General features: G+C 35.6%; 1 protein-coding gene and 1 long non-coding RNA gene across 2 annotated transcripts; one reads left to right on the forward strand and one right to left on the reverse strand.

Annotated features, from left to right (window-relative positions):
• Positions 1–7,956: 7,956 nt before the first annotated feature.
• cbx2 (chromobox homolog 2 (Drosophila Pc class)) lies at positions 7,957–13,827 on the reverse strand. The gene is made up of 5 exons (XM_065278232.1): positions 13,684–13,827; positions 13,559–13,602; positions 11,329–11,394; positions 9,917–9,986; positions 7,957–9,837 (listed from the first exon to the last, which is right to left on the reverse strand). Exons 1-5 carry the CDS (start codon positions 13,753–13,755, stop codon positions 8,503–8,505), a joined length of 1,587 nt encoding a protein of 528 aa, XP_065134304.1. The 5' UTR covers positions 13,756–13,827; the 3' UTR covers positions 7,957–8,502.
• A 2,993-nt stretch (positions 13,828–16,820) lies between these two features.
• LOC141281904 (uncharacterized) lies at positions 16,821–20,994 on the forward strand. Its single transcript, XR_012336313.1, has 3 exons — positions 16,821–16,942; positions 17,047–17,175; positions 20,426–20,994. It is a non-coding gene; the product is annotated as an uncharacterized lncRNA (long non-coding RNA).
• The last annotated feature ends 314 nt before the right edge of the window (positions 20,995–21,308 follow it).

Below are 21,308 nucleotides of genomic sequence, written 5' to 3' on the forward strand. Positions count from 1 at the left end.
GTCCTGACATATGCTGAAAACAGCTTTGTTTTCTAAATAATCTTTGACAAATTATGTAAAAAAAATATTTAAAAAATAATATTTCACTAAACTAGATGATTATATTTTATTTAACATTTTTTATGAATATATGTATATTTTTATTTAAAAAAAAATAGTTACACTAATTGACACAGACCGGTTACACCACATTAACATTTTTTGCAATTATCCCCCAAATATTCTTTCAAAATGAAATAAAACCAGACTTGGTCCTCAAAAATTTTTTTTGAATGTATGCATGTAATCTGCACATTTATTTTGAAATTTTAACCCTTTAACATTTAATTTATCCATATGTGCACAACAAAATTAACGTCATGTCATTGACCCATCTGCCAAAGGGGTGAGAAACTTTTTATTAAATTAAGTGTTTAAGAAGAAAGTAAACAATGTTTTTAGTAAGGCGTGTTTGTTAAAACTAGTTATATTTCCTTAAATAACTAAGGCCTAGTCCTGGATTAATCTAAACCAGGAAACCGCCCTGTAATGTACTAGGGACAGAAATGGCACCGATTCAGTGGAATGGCCCTTGTATATAAGGCATCATATATGATATTACACTAATCTGCGAAGCTAAAGATTATGTAAAAGTATTGATTATTCTCTTTGCTGTCTAGGAGACATGAGTGAAATATTACATTTTTCTTTAGGATATTTGAACACACACACAGCCGTTGTCCTAACCGTGACCTGACCCTGTGTTAACAGACAAACAGATACAACTGTCTGATACCCTGCGTCTGCTCAGAAGATACATGAGAGAGAGAGAGAGAGAGAGAGAGAGAGAGAGAGAGAGAGAGAGAGAGAGAGAGAGAGAGAGAGAGAGAGAGAGAAATATGACTGAATATGGCCGGTTTTACACACCTGTGCTATGTAAATACAGAAAGGGTTTGGTGTTATTGTCATCAGTAAATAGTTTTGTTAACTGGGAAGTTTCTCATATGTTAGATGCTCATTTATTTTTAAGGTGTGGATGGGTTGTTTTGATAATTGATAGGTTTCTTTTCTCTGCCCTTCACAGCTATTGTGTAGTTGATGTGTCTTCTTTCAGTATAAACCCTTTTATTGCATGAGAAACTTTTGCTTGTCGTGATTCCAGCTTTACTGGGCAGTTACCCGAACAAGGCTTATCCTAGTCCCAGACTAAAATACATTTAAGCTGCCTTCATTTAAAAACACCTTGCATTGATGTATCTTAAAATATATCAGTGCCATTGTTTTGTCTCAAGATGAACACATGTAATGTTTGCAAGCTATGTTTGTAGAAACTTCTTAAATGTTCTGATATAACCAAGGCTAGTGCTGGATTAATCTAAACCCTTTCTGGGAAACTGCCCATATATTTTGTAAATGTGATTTATGGTTGTCAGGACTGCTGTATTATACTGCACTTGATACTTTAAGCATTGCACACATTTAAACTTTCCCTTTCTCTTTGCGTTGACTCGCTCTCGTGTGTGGAGAGACTGCATGTCTCTTATCTTGAAGTCTCAGGGAGTTACAGGCTTCACTGACTCGGACCTTATGTTCTTATTGACTGTAAATTTCACACACGCGATACATAGAAAGGACACCTTAATGTCTGCAAGAGACCTGAAACAGGGCCAAACAAGATCAAAATGTAGTTTCATCCTAAATAGAGAAATGAAAGTACATAATTAGTCTTTAGACAGTTACGTTGATGGACTTGATAAACTCGTGTGTCTGGATCTGTGTGTGTTGCCTCCTGCAACACCTGTGATAAGCTTTAAATCTGTCTTTTGGGAGTGTGCACAATAGGGGACAATGTGGTATTTAGGCCCTAATGAAAATTAACCATGGTTTTATTAGTTAAAACAAAAAAAAAACATGGTTAGTGTAAAATTATGGTTTTGCTAATAGTAATCAATACATCAAAAAATCATGGTTACTACACTTTTACTACAAAAAAACATGGTTAATTTTCATAAGGGGAGAAACTGCCAAATGTGTTCATGATCTTGGCGATGTACAGTGACAGCAATGTGATGCTTTGTAATTCTGTTATATTAATTTTTTTAAATATTTTTTTACTTGCTGTAAACTGTAAAAATATGCAGCCATGTGTAGAGTAAACTTTTTATCTGAATGAAAGGTTGAATCAATAATATCAATCATATTTTTGACCCGAATACCACCAAATAACAAAATAACAAAAAAACGTTTGCATTAAATTTAAAACAGTATTTTGTTATGTAATTGTGTTTTCATTATGCATCGAATTATGCAAAAAAACTTTTGGGGTCACTGTGCAGTGCTCCGCACATAAAAGCTACGGCTGCACAACAATTAATCACAACTAATCGTTTGCAGAATAAAAGTTGTATATCATATATATAATTATAAATACATGTTTAATTATAAATACATACACATGCATGTAAATATTTTCATGTGTACGTCTTTGTATTTATATATAATTTAAATTATTTAGGGCTTTCAAAAGATTAATTGCGATTAATCGCATCCAAAATAAAACATATGTGTGGGTACTGTGTATAATTATTATTTATATATAAAAACACACCCAATTCTGAATATATTTAAAGGAACAGTATGTAGGTTTGTGGCCAAAACTGGTATTGCAATCACAAAACTTGTGGCTAAAACTGGTACTGCAATCACACAACTAGAGGCCAATACAAAAAAATATTTCTTAATGTCTATTGACATATCAGGGCCATTTTATGATTAATTGATATAAACATCTTACATACTGTTCCTTTAAGAAAATTTGGTTCTATTTATCTATAAAATATGTATATTTATATATAATATAAATTACATAAATGTATATACAGTACTTAAATGCAAATATTTCTTAAATATATACCTGAATGTGTGTGTATTTATACATAATATTTACACACAGTGCACACACATTTGTTATGTAAATACAAACTTTTATTTTGGATGCGATTAATCACAATTAGGGATGCACCGATACCACTTTTTTGGAATACGAGTACGAGTACAAGTACTTGCATTTCAGTACTTGCCGATACCGAGTACTTAATAAAAAAACATGATTTAAATTTACAGGTAACAGCTTTAGTCATATAATTTAACAAAAAAAACAAAGGACTAGTTTTCCAGTTTGTTGTAAACTCTGCCTCTTTGGACAACACGAGGCATTAACCCCTTACACACCGCTCAAACATAGACATTTCTCAAACCGTGTCGATTCCAGGTATCGGGGGACTTTTAACGAGTACGAGTACTTTAGAAAATGTGGTATCGAGGCCGATACCCGATACCAGTATCGGTATCGGTGCATCCCTAATCACAATTATTCTTTTGACAGCACTAAAATAAAAAGAAAACATGCATGTGTGTGTGTATTTATATATGATTAAACACAATATACACATATGATATACAACTTTTATTTTGCAAACGATTAGTTGCGATTAATTGTCATGCAGCCTTAATTAAAAACAGATATTACATTAAAAGACACTTGTTGCAATCCAAACCCTCCTATAGTGTACTTCAGGTCTGTCTGTCTCTTGTTAACCCTAAAAGTTAACCCTCATTTTGTTTTAACCCCAAAAAATAAGTACACTTAACCTAAACTCTGAATCATTTCCTCCATTACTCACGTGTTATAGTTTAATGCACGCATTGCATGATTTCTCTCATTCAACAAGAAATTTTGAGTTGAATTAATTTATTATAGCTTATTTAAGTCTCTGGAATTGAAAATGATACCCATCATGCATTGCATAATGCATAAATTAACTGCTACTGTTATATGAGTGTTGTTTTGCTGTTTGTTGTCTTTATTTTTGTTTGTCTTAATTGTTTTTGTTATCACTGTTGCTTATTATTTATTGTGGTGACTTTAAGAGCTCATCTTTTCGCTTCATGAGATTTAATTACTGTCACCATTATTGAGATTTGTGTGTTGGGGTCTCTGCTTGAAGCCTTTTTCTTTACTTGATGTTACCTTTGCTTTGCAAGGTGTTCTCTTATTTTGTGAGGCAAAGATTGCAGAGATCTCTTATCATTACAAGTTTTATAAAACTAATAAGACGTGCCAAATACAGTTTCTCATATTGTTTACTGACCATTTGTAAAACAGAAAAAGTTTTGTTATTCTAACAATGGAACGAGTCACCTTACTTCAGTGAATAAAAACGTTTAGGGCAGCAAGTTACCCCATGTTTTTTTAAGTTGAATCTCCTCGTCTTGGCTTACAGTGTGTGCAGACAGTAAGCAGCATGTGTGTGCGTTTTCTTATCTCTGCCCTTATGGACGAGCATCGTCTGTGATTATCTCATTGTGTTCAGGAGTCAGTCGACGCTGATAATGCATTCCTGCTGCGACACGCAGGCGCTCAGACTGCAGAAAATTGCAGAGACGGCCGTTAGACGGTGCAGCGTGAGGTCACAGAAACTCCCTTCGGCCTCCGGGTGAACACAGCTCATGACTGTCAGATGTCAACAGTTATTTGTCACGTTGCATTTTACCAGCCTACTGGTAATTAAAAACCCATTCCATTTTGTACGTCTATACGAGAATGTCTTATTTGACAAATCCTAAGGGCTCAAATAACTAAGCTAACAGATGCATCTTTTTTTATGTTAACTTTCTGAACCCAGTTTAACGTGCCATAACGTTATAAATCAGTCATCATTAACATCAAGTACTGTAAACACTAAGCATCCAAACCTCCTGACAAAGTAACATTGAGTGGATTATATGAAGGGAGCAGGAGGATCTGTTTGGCAGACAGGGTGTGATTTTAAAACCTGTTTGAATGACTTGTTTGGTGCTGTATATGACACACTTCACCCTAATAAAGTCAAATGAAGTCAGTGTGAGGTTGGAGAACGGCTGTGTGCCCAGTTCAGTTTTAGGCAAGAGCTTCTCTTAGTAATCTGGGAAAATGACAGACCGTCTGCATAAACTGTATAATTGTGTAGTACTGAGGTAGAGATTAGGAAAAATGCACACTGCAAAACAAAGCACGTGAGCGATTCACGCAGTGAAAACAACAGCTTGCATAAAAAAACAGCTTTTAAATAAAAGATTCAAAAGCACAATCCAAAAATCAAATGAATGCATTCTCGCATAATCATCTAAACATGTCAACTTGCGACTAGCTATGGCTTTAAAAAAATTAAATATCGAATTTGCTAAAACCTTATTTATATATAGGAACACGACTTTACTGAATATCTTGGTAAGTCTTATGTAAGTCTTACGTAACCAGACTTCATAGGTACGGTGGCATAGCGATTAATCGCAACTAATCGTTTGCAGAATAAAAGTTTTGTTTACATTATGTGTGTGTGTGTGTGTGTGTGTGTGTGTAACAATTATGCATATATAAATACACACACATTCATGTATAATTTTAAGAAAAAAAAAGTTTATAAATCAAGTATTTATATATAATATAAATGATATATAAATATAAAAATGCCTTAAATATTTACATCATGTGTGTGCATTTAATTATACATAATTATTATACACAGACATGATGGTAGGGCTGCACGATTAATCATATTTTTATCATGATTACGATATGTGCGCACCACGGTTAATTAATAAAAATCGTCACGGTTAATGTGTAAAGACCAAGCACGAAACAGACGGTCTAGAACTGACAGTCACACAATGTGTTTGTTTGTTGTTATGGGCGGAGTCAAGTATACAGAATGGATGACAGACAGCGTCTAAATTGCAAGCGCGGTCTGTGTTAGAAGTACTTTGGCAATGCGAGATTTACAGTCATTCTCCTTGAACAAATAATGGCAGAGCGACAAGAAGAAAGTGCAGAAATACATACATTAGTTCCCAAACAGGCGTCATACTCAAATGTTTGGTATTTTTGGATTCGAGGAAATTGATGTTGATCAGGCAAGTTACGAGTATTATATACGATAATATTATAAATTTACTGAAGTGAATAGAAGTTCTTAACTAAAAGAATTATTAAGATTTTTAATCGATCAAAAGTTTGAGCAAAATAATCTTGATCATCATTTGTCCTGTTATCATGCAGCCACACATGATGGAAACAAAAACTATTATTCCGCAAACGATTAATCGCGATTAATCATTATGCAGCCCTAACTGAAGGTCTGGGAACCAGGGTCGTTTGAATGGCCAAGGACCGCCACAGAGGCAATATGACTGACACATAAAGCAACCAGTAATGTCTCGCTTTCTTCTGTATCATGCATCCAGTAAATCATTCAATAATGAACATCTTTAAAGTTTATTAAAAAATGCCAAACACGTTAAAATCTCTCTTTTAGATTCCACTAAACTCTTAAACGTCTTCAAGACTTTATGTGGTGAACCTCGCATACTTTTAAAAATGCAGTGCTTATTCGATCTTGATAAAACATTGTCACCGATGTAAATGTGAGAGAAACATGATCAGAGGATGACTTTGAATCTGCTGAAGTGTTTCCAGATAAAGGATTACTTCACTTTCATAAAAACAAGTTTTTTTTTTATTATTTTTATCACCCCCATGTAGATGTTTATGTGTTTCTTTGTTCAGTCGGAAAGAAATCAAGTTTTTTTGATGAAAACATTCCAGGATTTTTCTTTATAGTGGACCTCAACAGTTTACAGTTCTAAACAATCCCAACCGAGGCATAAGGGTCTTATCTAACAAAACCATCGTTGTAAAAATATGTACTTTTTAACCACAACTTCTCATCTTGCACTAGCCATGTGATGTGCATGACATATGCAAAACTACTGCTACAGTTTTTACAAGTGTTGAGAAAGAGGAGAGTTTAGACGTTGTATGTGAATGATAATAATCAATGTCTTTGTGTCAGATAATTGTTCAAAATGGTCCACAAGTGCACATTTCAAAGATGTAACGCATCACACGGTTAGTGCAAGACGAGAAGTTTGGTTTCGAAAGGTTGCGTCGAAACCGCATACTGTTCATTAGGTACTGAATAAGATGAAGTACTTACTTACTGACTGTTAAAACAGTAAGTACTGAATAGTATGAATCCTAGTATTATGAATTCGATTCGGACGTACTACATCCGCCATGTTCATACATCACGTGACATACGTCGTTATCACGTCATGTCATACCAGCACGAAAACATCGCTGCTTTCGCTTTTTTTCTTCGTTGCATAACTCCAGTCCTGGGGCATCATGGGATAGTGAAGTGTCCATTGTATGCACGCTTCGAAATCTAAGTAGTAGGTCATCCGGGTACTTTTCACGTACTGTTTTTGGAATACTACATATTCGGACATACTACTCGCCTCGCCTACTGCTTTTCACCTACTACAGTGTTTCTCAACCCTGGTCCTCAAGGACCCCCTTCCAGAATGTTTTAGATGTCTCCTTATTTAAAACACCTGTACCAACTCATCAGCCTCCTTCCAGAATGTCTCCCTAACAAGCTAATGATTTAAATCAGGTGTGTTAATTAAGGAGACATCTAAAACATTCTGGAAGGGGGTCCTTGAGGACCAGGGTTGAGAAACACTGACCTACTATATAGTATAGAAGTAGGCAGTTTCGGACGCAGCAAAAGTGTTTTTTATTTTTTGGAAAATGACCATTTCACTAGATGCCCTTATGCCTCGGTTGGGAACGTTTAAAGCCCTTTGAAACTGCATCGAAACGGCAGACCGTTAAGGTTGACTAAAGTCCACTATATGGAGAAAAATCCTGGAATGTTTTTCTAAAAAAATTATTTTCAACTTAGAAAAGAAATACATAAACAAGAGTAATCCTTAAAGTGTGACCTATGCATCAGATGTTCAGCCAACAAGACTAGTCAGATGATGTCAACATAAAGTCATATCCAGCACATCGAGTTATCAGTGCTGCTCAACATCATGACTCGGATTACAAATCAAGATTTCAGAAAAGACAACAAGTTTAGTACAAAAAAAATGAACCTTTACTGTGTTTTTCGGCATATGACCTAAAACGAAACAAAAACAGTAAGAAACAATAAATAAACAGAAAATCGTTGTGTAGTATCAAAACGACGGCTACATTCATTAAATTTGTTATCAGGCAAAAAGAGGACAGCACTGAAAACAGGCACCTTTAAAAACGATCTGAGATTTGGCGTTATACCATATTAAATACACTTGTGTAACATACTCAGAATCAACTTTAAGAGAACTAGAAATAATCCCAGCAGTAAAAACAACAAGAAGATAAACAGTCTCTTGTTAATTGACTTCTTAAGAGACGGTTTGTCTTTTACTATAAGCACCAGGTGATTATACACCTCCTCTCAGAATGATTATGACCCATCGGTCTTCAACTAAGAAAGTTTAGCTTTGAGTAAAAACACGTGAGAGTAAAATCCATTGAAGATGAAGCAGAACTAAAAAGCTGCTTTGATTCCTTCAAACCTCCTCTAAACATCAGTCTCTTTCTCCTGACTCATCGGATTTTCCCAGAGTAGCAAAATTTCCAGTTGGCGTTCAGTAATTACGGATGCTGAAGAACCCGACGCTGGTGGGCGACTCCTTCACCGTTACCGTCACGAGGTTTGCGGTAACATCCGTGACAAACACGTGCTCGATCAGACTCCGTGTCGGCCTCCAGTCCTGACCCGTCTGCACCGACAAATCTTGTTTAATGCTGGGTAACGAGGAATCTTGGTCCGAATCCGAGCTGCTGCCTTCCTCTCCGGTACTCAGTTCGCTCAAGGTCTTGACTTGTTTCCCGACGTCTTTAGATGAAGATCTGTCTTGAATCATTTGGGATTCTCGGACGTCTGTTGGCGGTGTCTGTATCGCAATCTTCTCCTCTCTGCTTTGACTTTTCTTTCCGAATCTCTCTGTGAAATCCCTGGACTCCTCTGATTTGGATCTGGCTCGTTGTGGACTCTTCAGGATCGGCTGGTTGGCTGAGTACTTAGTAGATGTGTTCGGAGCAGGACTCGTGTTAAATCCCGTACTCTTTCTGGCTGGGTTGGCAGGGCTTTTCAGATGGGTACTTTCGCCTGTGCCGTTACCCTGTGCAGATTTGTTGACGCTCTGCAGGTTGAGCGCCTGGAGGCTGGAGGGAGTTTTTAGGGGTGAAAAGGAACTTGGTGATTTCGGGAGAGCTGCTCGCTGAAGAGTCTGAGGACCTTCTTGTTTTTTTGGTACGTTAGGAGATGTAGGCTCTGCCTGTGGACAAGCTGGTCCGTTGCTACTGATTATTGAGTTGTTTAGATTTAACGCAGCCACTCCTGGAGACTTGCATGAGGTTGTCTTTGGATCAGTCCCTCCGGTGTTCATATCCGATACTGTGAGTTTAAAATCAGAAGCGACTTTGCCTTGCGTTGGCCGACTTAGTGGCGAAGACACGGATCCGACAGGGCGTCCCACAGAACTCTTGTGGGTAAAGGATCCTCTGTTCTGTGATGTGATTGGTTCCCTGCCAGAGATTCTGTTTAATCCGGTGAAGGTGAAGCTGGCGGGCATGAGTGGTTTCTTAATGCTGCCCCGGAGGTCTGAGTCTTTCGGGAGGGGCTTGAACATTTTCCGTGGACCTTTGGCTTGTCGCATTGCCTTCAGTTCTGGAGGTAAAGCCTTCCTGCCTCGCTTCTTAGGAGGTTCTGGCTTGGCCACCACGATTTGGGCTTTCTTCTGAGGGACTGGGTGAAGTTCTCGTGGCCGAGGACTGGGCTCAGGGTTCCTGTCGATGTCATCTTCATCATCGTCATCAGAAGAAGAAGAGGAGGAAGATGAGGATGAGGAAGATGAATCCGAGGACGATGCGGAAGATGATGACGAACTGCTGGATTTTGACACAGCTGGAATGGTTTCCTTTAAGACAAGAATCAAGTACAAAATGAAGTCGTGCTTGAGATTTTTCATTACCGAACATTTTTTATGAGACACTCACCAAATTTTTTCTAGGTCGTCCTCGAGGCCTTTTCCCTCTGTTAAGCATCAAGAGTTCTTTCTCCTGCTCCCTAAACAGGAATAAAACATGAACAAATATGTGACGACATGTCAATCTGCTTAGACTGAATCATTTCTACCAAGTCACAGATGAATTTATGGCAAAATACTACTGATTAAAAAAGCCTAGTAAATTAAATAATTTTTCAAAATCTTGGAAAACAGTCCGGATTCTCTGCTCTCAAACGCTGGGGGCGTGTCTGCTGTCGGCACTAAAACCACGCCCACCTGGCTCAACTTTCAAATATCGCTACGACCTGAATGGATGCATGCCATTGTCTAAGGGGCGGGGCTATGCTTTATAATTGGTTTAAAAACAATTCACTAAAATAACTTTACCAAGAACAATAACTTTTTTTTAAGTCCGTGAAGAGTGCTTGAATTTAGGGAAACACGCATAGGGATGATTTCCCAGACAGGGCTTATACTAATCCCAGACTAAAATGCATGTTTGAGTTGCCTTCGTTTAAAATTATCTTGCACTGACATATCTTAACATATATCAGTGCCGTTGTTTTCTCTCAAGATGCATACCAGCATACCAGGCCTAGTCCTGGATTAATCTAAACCCTGTCTGGGAAACCGCCCCATAGTGATGAAAAATGTATACCTTAACTGCAGTTAGTTGGTTAGATAAAAACACAATTTGCCACATGCAAAAATGTAAACAGCAGACATGATCACTTTTTAAAGATGAAAAGATAATCATCCTAATAAAGTTATGGTTTTAAACATTTTAACAGCTGGGTTAAAAGTATTAGAAACAGCACAAAGCAGTAACTCAGTTTTGAAATCCAGTTCCTGTTTTATGAATGAACATTTTCACCTCCCCACTTCCTGTTCTCTCTCCTAACTTCCTGTCAACACTTTCTTTCACTTCAAATTTTTAACAGAAAAATATCACTTTTTCCCCAGCAAACATCATTCAAACTCGCTAGCTTTAAGTATTAAACTGTGGCACTCATCCTGCCCCTTATGTACTACAGACAGAGATAAGTTTACTTTTTGGCAAACACACTAACAACTACTCAAATCTATAACAAAAGTGCTTAAGATATAGTGAACATGTGTTTTTCGTAACTGAAGTCTTGACTGATATCTCATAAACTGTGAAAGAAGCACAGCGCTAAAGCAAACCAGTTTCTGTTGGATAAATTTAACCATGTTGGTTTTTCAGGCTGCAGCGGGTCTCGTGATCTTGGACACGTCTGCAGCCTCTCAATGGCCCCATGAATGGAGCCCCATTGACGCCCTCCCAAGCGTTTCACTCCATATTGTTTGCACATGGGATTTGGGAAGGGGGCGTCTCTCTTACGGAGAGACCCGCTCAACCAATGAGAAAAACACTCTTACCTCTTGTTAAAAGCAGCCAATAGTCGCGGGTCAAGAAGGTTTTCCTGAGGTTCCCAGCTGTTATGCCTAAAAACCAGACAGTGTGTTTTAAACATGTTGTTGACATATCATGTCCATGAACCTTTAGTGTTCAACATCAGACTATTTGGTAACAAGAACAGTTTCTCTTATTATTTACCAATCCTCATGTCATCTAAAATATACAACTTCCTAGTTATTGACTTAGCATGCTTGTTTGTTTACATTCGTGCTTGTTGGAAGCTTTGCCATTTTTAAATCCCATATAAGATGATTGCATAAAATTTGTTTGCGTTTAACTACAGAAAGAAATTCATACACATTCAAGATGACAAGATGATGAGTAAATAGTGAGATTTTTCATATTTTAGGTAAAGTGTGCATCGTCAGTCCATTTGTAAATGGACTTTAAAAACACTTTTTGCCTTCACTATTCAAGTACCGAGTTCATTTTATAAATGTTTAAAGGTTATTTAATTTGTTTATTTAACCGGTTCTTAAAAAACAAGTCTTAAAACACATTTTAATAAATTTACAAATTATCCATTTTCTCTCAATTAACATAATGTCACAAACGGCTAATGTGTACATGTGAATATATAATAATTACAAAATAAAACCTAAAAATAGCTTTATTTCTAAGTCATTTATAACCTCATGACACAAGTCAGAATTTCACATCAACTACTGTACAACAGCGCAATAAAGCATGCAAAACAGTGAAGTCATTTGTGTGCCTCCCATGAATATAATTTGGATAGCAACTTGCGTTTACTACAGTAAATATACATACAGTATAGGAGCTGTATAGACACAGCCATGTTAGCTGTCATTTGCACCATACAAGTTTACATTAGACCTAATTCATGAGCGAGTGGTATTTGGCAGAGGGTTTACTTCAAAGCTTTTGAAACCTAAAAAAATGCTTTTTATATGACGGGGTGAAGTAATGTGAGTCACAAAGGAAAGTCGTTTAAGAGGTTCAGCGCACATGAAAGATTGCAAAGACAAATATCAAGAATTACAATATTGGTCGAGTCTCTCTTCACTTTGACACAGTTTTTAAATTTCCTGATATTTTAAGCGTTTCCATGGTCATATAGAACCAGTTTAAGATATTTATTAACTGGCTGTTAATAAGTTTCTTAAACTGGTTACTGGGGTCATGGAAACCTTAGTGCCTGGAACACACTGTTAAGGGTGTTTTTACCTTTAAGAGGAATATTTTACTTTCACATTTAATAATTAAAATGGTTTCTATTGTATCTAAACTAATTATACAACTAATAAACACACATTAATTACTTTTACCAGTCAGTGGATTTATGTCCTGAGCACTGATAGGCTAATATGTAACTAATAACAATATACAAACACATGAAATAGTAAATAATAAATGGCATGCGCTGAAGCAGATGAAAGCGCGCGCTGGGGGTGTGGCGCGCGCGACGCTTGATTGACAGCTCGAGTGCCCATAAAGGGGCAAGAGGGGGGCAACAATGCAACAGAGAGGGAGAGAGTGGGGGCACGAGGGGGGGTTGGGGGCAGCTGGAGTATTTTTATATATTGAAAGCTTAAAACAAAACAGCATCGCTTGTATGTGCGGCGCGCGAAACTCTTGTGTTACATCAGAACAAAGTGTTACAAAGAATGTACTGTTAAAACACAACAACTGTTACAATGTTTCTTCCTTTGTGACAACAAACCGCGATAAGAGCCGACGGTTACTGCTCACTACAGCGATGTTTAACACTTTAATGATGTTTTAAAAACAACAACAGCATGCATGTATTTATATTTTTGTACTTTTAAACATTCGTCTTTCCAGAGCGAAAAAAGCAACTTCTGTTCATGAAGCGACAGACAGAAAGATTCAAAACTAGCTTTAAAAAAAAACCAAAAAGGCTATCATAAAACCGAAGGATCTGATTCCCTCATAAACATACAGATTGATCAAATATAGAGAGCACTGTTGCATTCACGCGTGGACGTGAAAATTAAACGCGCAACACGCTGCTGCCGCTGTTGTTGTTTCATTGTTTCTGTCTGTGTTCTTATCAACACTCGCATCCAACAATATCCACTGGCAGAATGAATAAACATCTCAGCGTTGACGAATAACAACCAACAATATAACATATATCCAGCCTGTTCAGTTCATATATACACAAACAAACACAATAAAGCAGTGTGTATCCCAGTTCTCACTTACTTGGACGACCATCCCCTCCACTTCACCAGATACTCCAGTTTGCCCTGTGGAAATAAAGCACGCGAGTTAATAATCACGCGCGGGGGAATTTCACGCACCTACGTGTGTGCAGATGTGTTTGTTACCTTCCTCACGCGTTTGTTGAGGATACATTCAGCATCAAAGACCTGTTCACCCACCGCGCTCAACTCCTCCATGACTGCAGCGATCTCACTCGTGTGCGCGCGCCCGCGCGATACACAGAGAGAGTGCACATACACAACACACAACAGAAGCGAAGCGGTTGTGGCAGAAGCGCAACGCACATAACCCTCGACGGACACCGTCCGTGTGACGTCACATACACGTAAACCTGTAAGATTTTGAATATAAAGTATTTCATCCCTCAAGATTTAAGCTTAATACTGCTTGTGAATTTGTGGACAGGAAAAATAAACTACTTTGCATCTGTTTTATCATTCTATCTACTCTTCTATCTATCTACTCTTCACTTTTTGGGAAAGATGTGGAAAATTATATTAGTAGAAAATTGTTTTTATTTTGAGAGAGATCACTTGTAAAGAAATGGACAATATATTATACAGTTATTTATTGTATTAGAAAGTAGGTACTATATACACACAAACAATTTTTGTAAACTAAATCTGTCACATTTTATGAATGATTTCAAATGATAGGGTACTCCTTTGGAAAAACTATAAAACAAAAAGCTCTGAAAAAAATGCAATATTTTAAAAGTACTTAATTTTGTATTTGTTTTCTCTTTCTTTTTTCCTTCTTGAGCAAAAATGTGTTTTTGATTTCGTAATTCAATCAATAAAATTAAATAATAATAATAATTTTATCCCTCAAATCTTTATAGCCTACAATAATTAGAAAAATACTAGAATGTTGCTTTTTGAAAATGTAATACTATGTTTTTTAAATTAAACAATTCCAGTTTAAATTAAAAATATTATATCATTTTATTAGGTTATATCATGTGATCAATTGACCAATTAATTTATTTTGTTTTATTTAAATACATAAATGGAAATAATTCCGCTTTTGTTTTTTTAATTTTCATGTCTGTAAATTCTCTTATATATTCTTTCTGCAGTGCAAACTTTTTTTGTTAAGTTAAAAATGTTTTGAAAAAAAGGACTATATACTCTTTATACAGACATTTTTTTTATTTTGTGTTAATTGTATTCCTTTGATTCTTTTAATATTCTGTTGATTTGATAGTTTATCTTTCTCAGTTAATTAAAATAAAATAATTAAAAAAAGATTAATAAATGAGTTAATCAAGCTAATCAATATTTTAATGTAAAACACTGTAGTAAAATGTAGTATATAGAAACACACAGAACTGACTAAAAGTGATACAAATTTGAGAACCAAAAAATTATTTAGACACTTTGACCTGATCATGTTTTGTGTAAGGTTTTTTTTTAAACCAAGATGAATTTGTTCTGCAAATAAACTGTGAAAATTTGTGAAATATTGAAGGTGACAAGTAAATGGTCAGGAATAGAAAACAAATAATCAAATTATGAGCAATAGCACAAATAATTATAATATAACGGACATACAAATAAACAGGGCTTTTCGTGTTTTTCAGGTTTGTAGAAACTGAATAAAGTAATCAAGTATAAAAAATACAGCATGCTTATTCTTTATAGCCTAAATTAACTATAGATTAATCTTTATTGCAGTTACAAAAGTTAATTAATCAAGACAAATTAATTATTTTTTTCTTTGTCCGTTCTTTGAAACATCATACTGTCACTTTGAGAGTAAGTGCATAGGCTATGTGTTTAATTTCTGAACTACTTACATTCAACTTGACATAGTCTGTTTATGAAAATAAGTATGATACTTTTAGATAGTTTGCATAAATATATGCATTTAAGCTGAAGAAAACACACTTTCTGAAGCATTGAGATGTGGATTTCCAGGCACGTGCTTCGATGGGCATACTTTGAACTTTGAAGCTCAAACAGAGACGCATGCATAAAAAAGATGCTTTGCTGCCTCATAACGCTCAATTGTGATTGGGTTAATGCCACTTCACTCAAATGTAAGTAACAAACAAAAATACATGGGTGGAAATGGTGGTGGCGAGTTGAAAAGTGAGGGGGGGACATGTCCCCCGTGTACCCATATTCTACGTGAATGAACTGAATTTATGTACATTTAAAAAAAGTTAAATTAATGCAAATGTATTAATACCATTACTACTTAATATACTCTATAATACTATATTGTTATCAATAAAAAATAATAAATACAAAAATTGCAAAGTAAATAATAAAGTAGATAGTTAGATGACTCTCCTTAGGACTTATTCAATTTGCCTGAATTTGGGTAATGTGTAGGCCTAATTCTCTGGATTCTTGTGGATCTAAAATAGTTTGGTCTGTTTTGGTTTTTGTTTCAGATTCAATCTTGTCACCATTTTTCTTGTATGTAACACTGTAAAAAGAAAAAGAATATATATTTTAATACAGATCATAGATGATTCAGTGATTAATACATTCCAAAAATAAGCTTATAAAAGAAGTTTAGTGTTGGTCATAATCTGATCTGTATCATAATAGTCAATTATTGTCTTATCCCTTTTATAGTAGTATATATGATGTTATAATATTGTTTATTTATAATATTAAAAAATATTACCTTAGTTCTCACTAATATAACCTTAATTGTGTGTGTATGTGTGACAAAAATGAGCAGTTTTCTCCTAAATTCCTGTTATAACAGGAAACACATGAACACATGAAAGGAAACAGCTTTTTAAGTGATGTCATGAGCTCTTTGTAAACCATTAAAGATTTTATAGAATGTCTTCTTTTATAAAAAGTAATTATAATGTTGTTGTTTTTTGTAGTAACCATGTTATCAGTTTTTTGTTTGTTTTGCATTGTACATTTTTATTCATAAATTTAAATTTCTCAATATGTTACCTAGATTTGATGTTTTCCTTGCAGAGATTTTGCTAATTATTAAATCTCTTAAACACATTGATAATAATAAGAATAACACGTTTATTAAGGCTTATGATGATATTATACTTAAATTTAATTTTTTTTCATCTCTTTATTTAATTGTAAAAGTAAAACTAGTATAGGTAGATATACTACATGTTGAAGAAATACTGTAGGACAAGTATCATCGCTAACTGTGGTTTGGAGCTTCGGTTAAGCGGGGTGGAGGAGGAACTATGTAGGTATTTTAATGGTACACACGGGCCTATTTAAGTGACGCACCAAACATGCCGTCCAAACTCTGCACTGGTAAAAGTTTTTCAGGGCTCTGTTTACCAGAGAAACAAAGGTGTAATTTGGGTGTTTAGTAGACGGATGTCACATAGATACGGTGGCGGTGCTAATATAAGATGGGGTGAGTAATAGTGATGGGCAGTCCGGCTCTTTCCATTGATTTGGCTCTTTCGGCTCAAGCTCCGGCTCTACATTTTAGTGATGGCAGTCCGGCTCTTTTCATAGATTCGGCTCTTCTGGCTCGGCTCCCTTAGAAGAGCCGGCTCCCCTGCCTGCGTCTGAAGATTCGGCTCTGCTCGTTCGCTACAAAGAATCAGCTCTTAGAGCCGCTCGTTCGCGAACGACCCATCACTAGTGAGTAATATATTAGTGTGAGTTTAATTTGAGAAAATAAATGTGGGGACTAACTTATGCTGGGGTTGATTGATGTTTGTTGCTTTCGGGGTGAGGAATGATGAAGTCAGATATTTTCATCAATTTAAATGTAAATAATTTTGGGTTGCCCTATGTAGGGAACGCTATTGGCGAGGCAAGTTTAACTGGTTAAATGTTAGGGTAAATAAGAGTTTGACATCCTAAAGAAGACTTTGTTTCCGAGTTTGTGGTCGCTGTTGTTTTGGTTACTACCTGTGGGCATCAGTGGAACTGACCCATGACATGTAGGTCAGAGGTCAACACGCTTGACCTGACCACCCGTGTTGTTATGGGAACATAGGAGTGCTTATTTCCAACAATGCAAGAGACATGTTTTATACCTCACATAGAAATACTTGTTTTTCTTAGCCCATAGTTGTTTTTGGTTTGTTTAATTCATGTTTTTATGCTTTATATTTGACTTATACAAAAAGGAATATCATAGATTAATATGCAGCCACGAAAACAAAGAACAGTATGTTCATTACCTAAAAACAACCTGATATGCCCATGTGAGAAATCTAAATACAACTCAGATTTGATTCAATTCTGTTCAAATTGAGCATAAAAAAAATCAAAGCTACTAAAATCTAGTTTTTTAAAGAAATAAATTAATAAAGCATTTGGTTCTTGAATATGAAATACTGAATTCTGCTATTGTTTTTAGCAGATGTGAAACTTGTAAAGACAGAAGATGTTTGAGCACTTCATAACAAATAAACTTTAATTTCCTAAACTTTTATTAACAATTATAAAACATTAAGGGGTGGTTTCCCGGACAAGGATTAGACTAGTCCTAGACTAAAATAAATGTAAGAGCTGTCCAAACTGAAAACAACTTGTACTGACATATCTTAAAATACATCAATGCTCTATGTTTTGCTTCAAAATGCACGCCAGTAATGTTTTTAATAATGCGTGTTTGTATAAACTAGTTACATTTCCTAATTAAACTAAGGCCTAGTCCTGGTTTTAGATAATCCCTCTGCGGGAACCCCCCCCCCCTTAGTTTACCTGAAATGCATACTATTCTTTAAATTTAGCTTATTATTAGTTACAAATGATTGCAGTAATTTTGACTTAATGCAGTGTTGCACATATGGATCGTTGTATGACATCAAAGTACTGCGAGACTGAGTATGCTGTAGGCTTGTCGGTGAAACGGTGATTACCGGTGCTTCAGCCTCTCACCGGTTGATATTTTCTTGTAATTAAATCATCTAGTTTCGTTAGAGAGCGCAAACACACTAACAACTGAATGTGTCTGCTGCCTGAATTCAGCGGAGCTGAATGCGCGTCACATCACAGAGCATCAGGTGTCAGATTTTACGTGCACTTGCGCTGGCAGGTAGTTGACGGCTAAACCGCTAATATATGATTGAGATGTAACTGGTGGATTAATATAGTGGTTTTATGAAAGTAAGCACTAAGTACTGTATATGATCCGTTGGTTGGATAGTGCAAATTAAAGGGCGGTATTATCCCCTACTGACATCACAAGGGGTGCCAAAAATGCTTGCAGAGAATGGTTTATCAAAACAAAGTCACTAGGTTGTGTTTTTCACATTTTCTAGGTTGATAGAAGCACTGCAATTATAGCACTTAAACATAAAGTCAGATTTTTATGATATGTCCCCTTTAAGATTTAAACACCGTGTTCACAGGGGATCCTTTTACTGCAGGTGCATTTCACATAACCACCTTTGATCTGATCACCTCAAATACATCTTTATAGCAGGTGTGTTAACAGTCTGAGCAAACATCCATCTGTAACCTAATTTTTGAGCGGTAAATAATTGGTTTGACTCATTTGGCGCAGTTTATTTGTTTAATTCTCTTGTGTGTATCTGCTTCTATCAGTAGAGATTACTTAAGTAAATTAAATGAGGCAATCAGAATGAATCAAAGCTAAGTGATTCTGATCCAACAGATGGTATACTCATGAGAAATAAGTGTAGTGCAAGACACAAAGTCAGTTTGAAACCTTAACCAACCTCAGAAACATCAATGTTTTCATTTTACTGCACTAATTTAATGTCATATTAGAAACCAATCCATGTGGAATAAAGGCAGGGGTATATTAGGGCTGTTTGCCATATATCATGAATCGTCCCTTTGAACTACGTTTCGAGTTTTGTTGGTCACACTGTATTAGGGATCGACCAGAAGGATTTTTCAGTGCCGATACCGATTTTTATTTCATCTGCCTTAGCCGATGACCAATACAGGCTGCAGATTTTCTTGAGCCAATATTTGGAGCCGAGACTGCTTTTGCTCACTCAATTTACATCATAAAAATGACACGATGATGATGCTATATGTTACAAGTCTCCATTTAAAAAAGTAACATTCATTGAACAAAAAAAAACTATATTTAACAAGTAGTAAAAACAGGTGAGGGTGCTATGGAACCATGAACTGTACTCTCCACAATGACGAGGAACTATCAGCAAAGGACATTGATTTCTAGCACTTTACTACTACAAATATATATGTATAGGGGTGGTTTCCCAAACCGGAATTATCTTAAACTAGGACTAGAGCTTAGTTTAATTAGGAAATATAACTAGTTTTAACAAACATGCCTTACTAAAAACATTACTTATGTGCATTTTGAGGCAAAACACAGGGCACTGATGTATTTTAAGATATGTTAAATAGAGATGTTATTAGTTTGGACTTTTTTTACATTTATTTTAGTCTAGGACTAGTCTAATCCCTGTCTGGGAAACCACCCCATAGAGATGAGAAATTAAAAACCCACTTTGTACAGCTATGATCTGCTGTTATGCAGAGCTTGATGTTGTCATGGAAAGGTTGGTTGTTTTAAGTCACATGACCTGCAATCGCTTGCGGCTTCCAGCACTCTGTCTATATATATATATATATGCGAGTTTTATGGCTGCCGTGTTCGCCGATTTTTTTTATAAATAAATTTATTTATTTATTTAAAATTATATATAAATTAAAAAACAATATTTAAATAAAACATTTCTTAAATTTTGTGTGTGTGTGTGTGTGTTTAAATATACATAATATTTACACACATTATGCAAAAAATTCCTTTTATTTTGTATGAGATTATATATTTACATTTGTTTTATGATCGAATGGTCTGTTTAGCACTAAAAGAAACACTATTGGTTGTTACTGTAATATGATTAATGATGCATCTTGTGTATGTTTACAGGATGTTTATTCAGGACGTGGTGTTCCCCCTCACATACTAAACAGACCGTGATGAAGAAGAGTGTTGGCAGGAAGACTCTACAAACATTCATATGAAATTTGGTAATAGCACCATCATCTTCATCTGAGCTGCCATCGTTTTCTGCTGATAAACCAGAATCTTAGATCACACGCTTTTACTTCTGCTTCTCCTAGATGTGTTTGAAGACTTTATCTCCTTCACCATTGGGGCTTAATTTTTTTTCCTACCTATTAATAATTTGGGGCTAAAGAAAATTGAGGAAGCACTTTTTCCTGTGATGTTAGAAATTTTAAACGCTCTCCTATTTATTAGTGTCTGCAAAATATAGAAAAGTAAATTTAAGCCAGTCAGTTTTTTTTTTTTTTACTGAAAACATTAAAGTAAACCTTTGACTCGCTCCATTTTCCGGTTCATGTTATATTGTGGCATGTTAATGCTGCTGTTTCTAAAAAAACCCTGCTCCTTAATTTTTATAATTAGGAGCACTAGTGCTGCTAAAAAAAGGTTACCGTAGAGCCCTTACCGGTGTAGATCAGCAGATTAACTCTACAGTAATGTTTTAAAAGAATAAACCAAATATAAATGTTTAGCTTAAACAAATTGCTTTTGTCTTTAAAGTAAAATGACATGCTTTGATATTTAGTGTTGCTCTGAGGTGTTACTGTAACTTTAACATTTAATGCTGTAAAGGATGGCATCCAACATCTTATTTGCTGAAGGAAACTTCATGTAAACCTTCTATACAAATAAATAAAGCGTCAGTGTAAATTGCTTTTAAAAAGTATTTGCTTATTTGGTATCATTTCACTGGCTATGACCTTTTTTTGTATCCAACAGTTTCCTTTTGCAGCTGATTTGATTT

This window comes from Paramisgurnus dabryanus, chromosome 3 (assembly GCF_030506205.2).
Source record: "Paramisgurnus dabryanus chromosome 3, PD_genome_1.1, whole genome shotgun sequence".
Classification (NCBI taxonomy): Eukaryota; Metazoa; Chordata; class Actinopteri; order Cypriniformes; family Cobitidae; genus Paramisgurnus; species Paramisgurnus dabryanus.

Coding starts and splice junctions, on each gene's coding strand:
- cbx2 (XM_065278232.1), bottom strand. CDS start 13,755: ATGGAGGAGTTGAGCGCGGTGGGTGAACAGGTCTTTGATGCTGAATGT. Junction 11,395..13,558: donor TGGAGGGGATGGTCGTCCAA/GTAAGTGAGAAC, acceptor TCTGGTTTTTAG/GCATAACAGCTGGGAACCTC. Junction 9,987..11,328: donor TTGGCTGCTTTTAACAAGAG/GTAAGAGTGTTT, acceptor ATTCCTGTTTAG/GGAGCAGGAGAAAGAACTCT.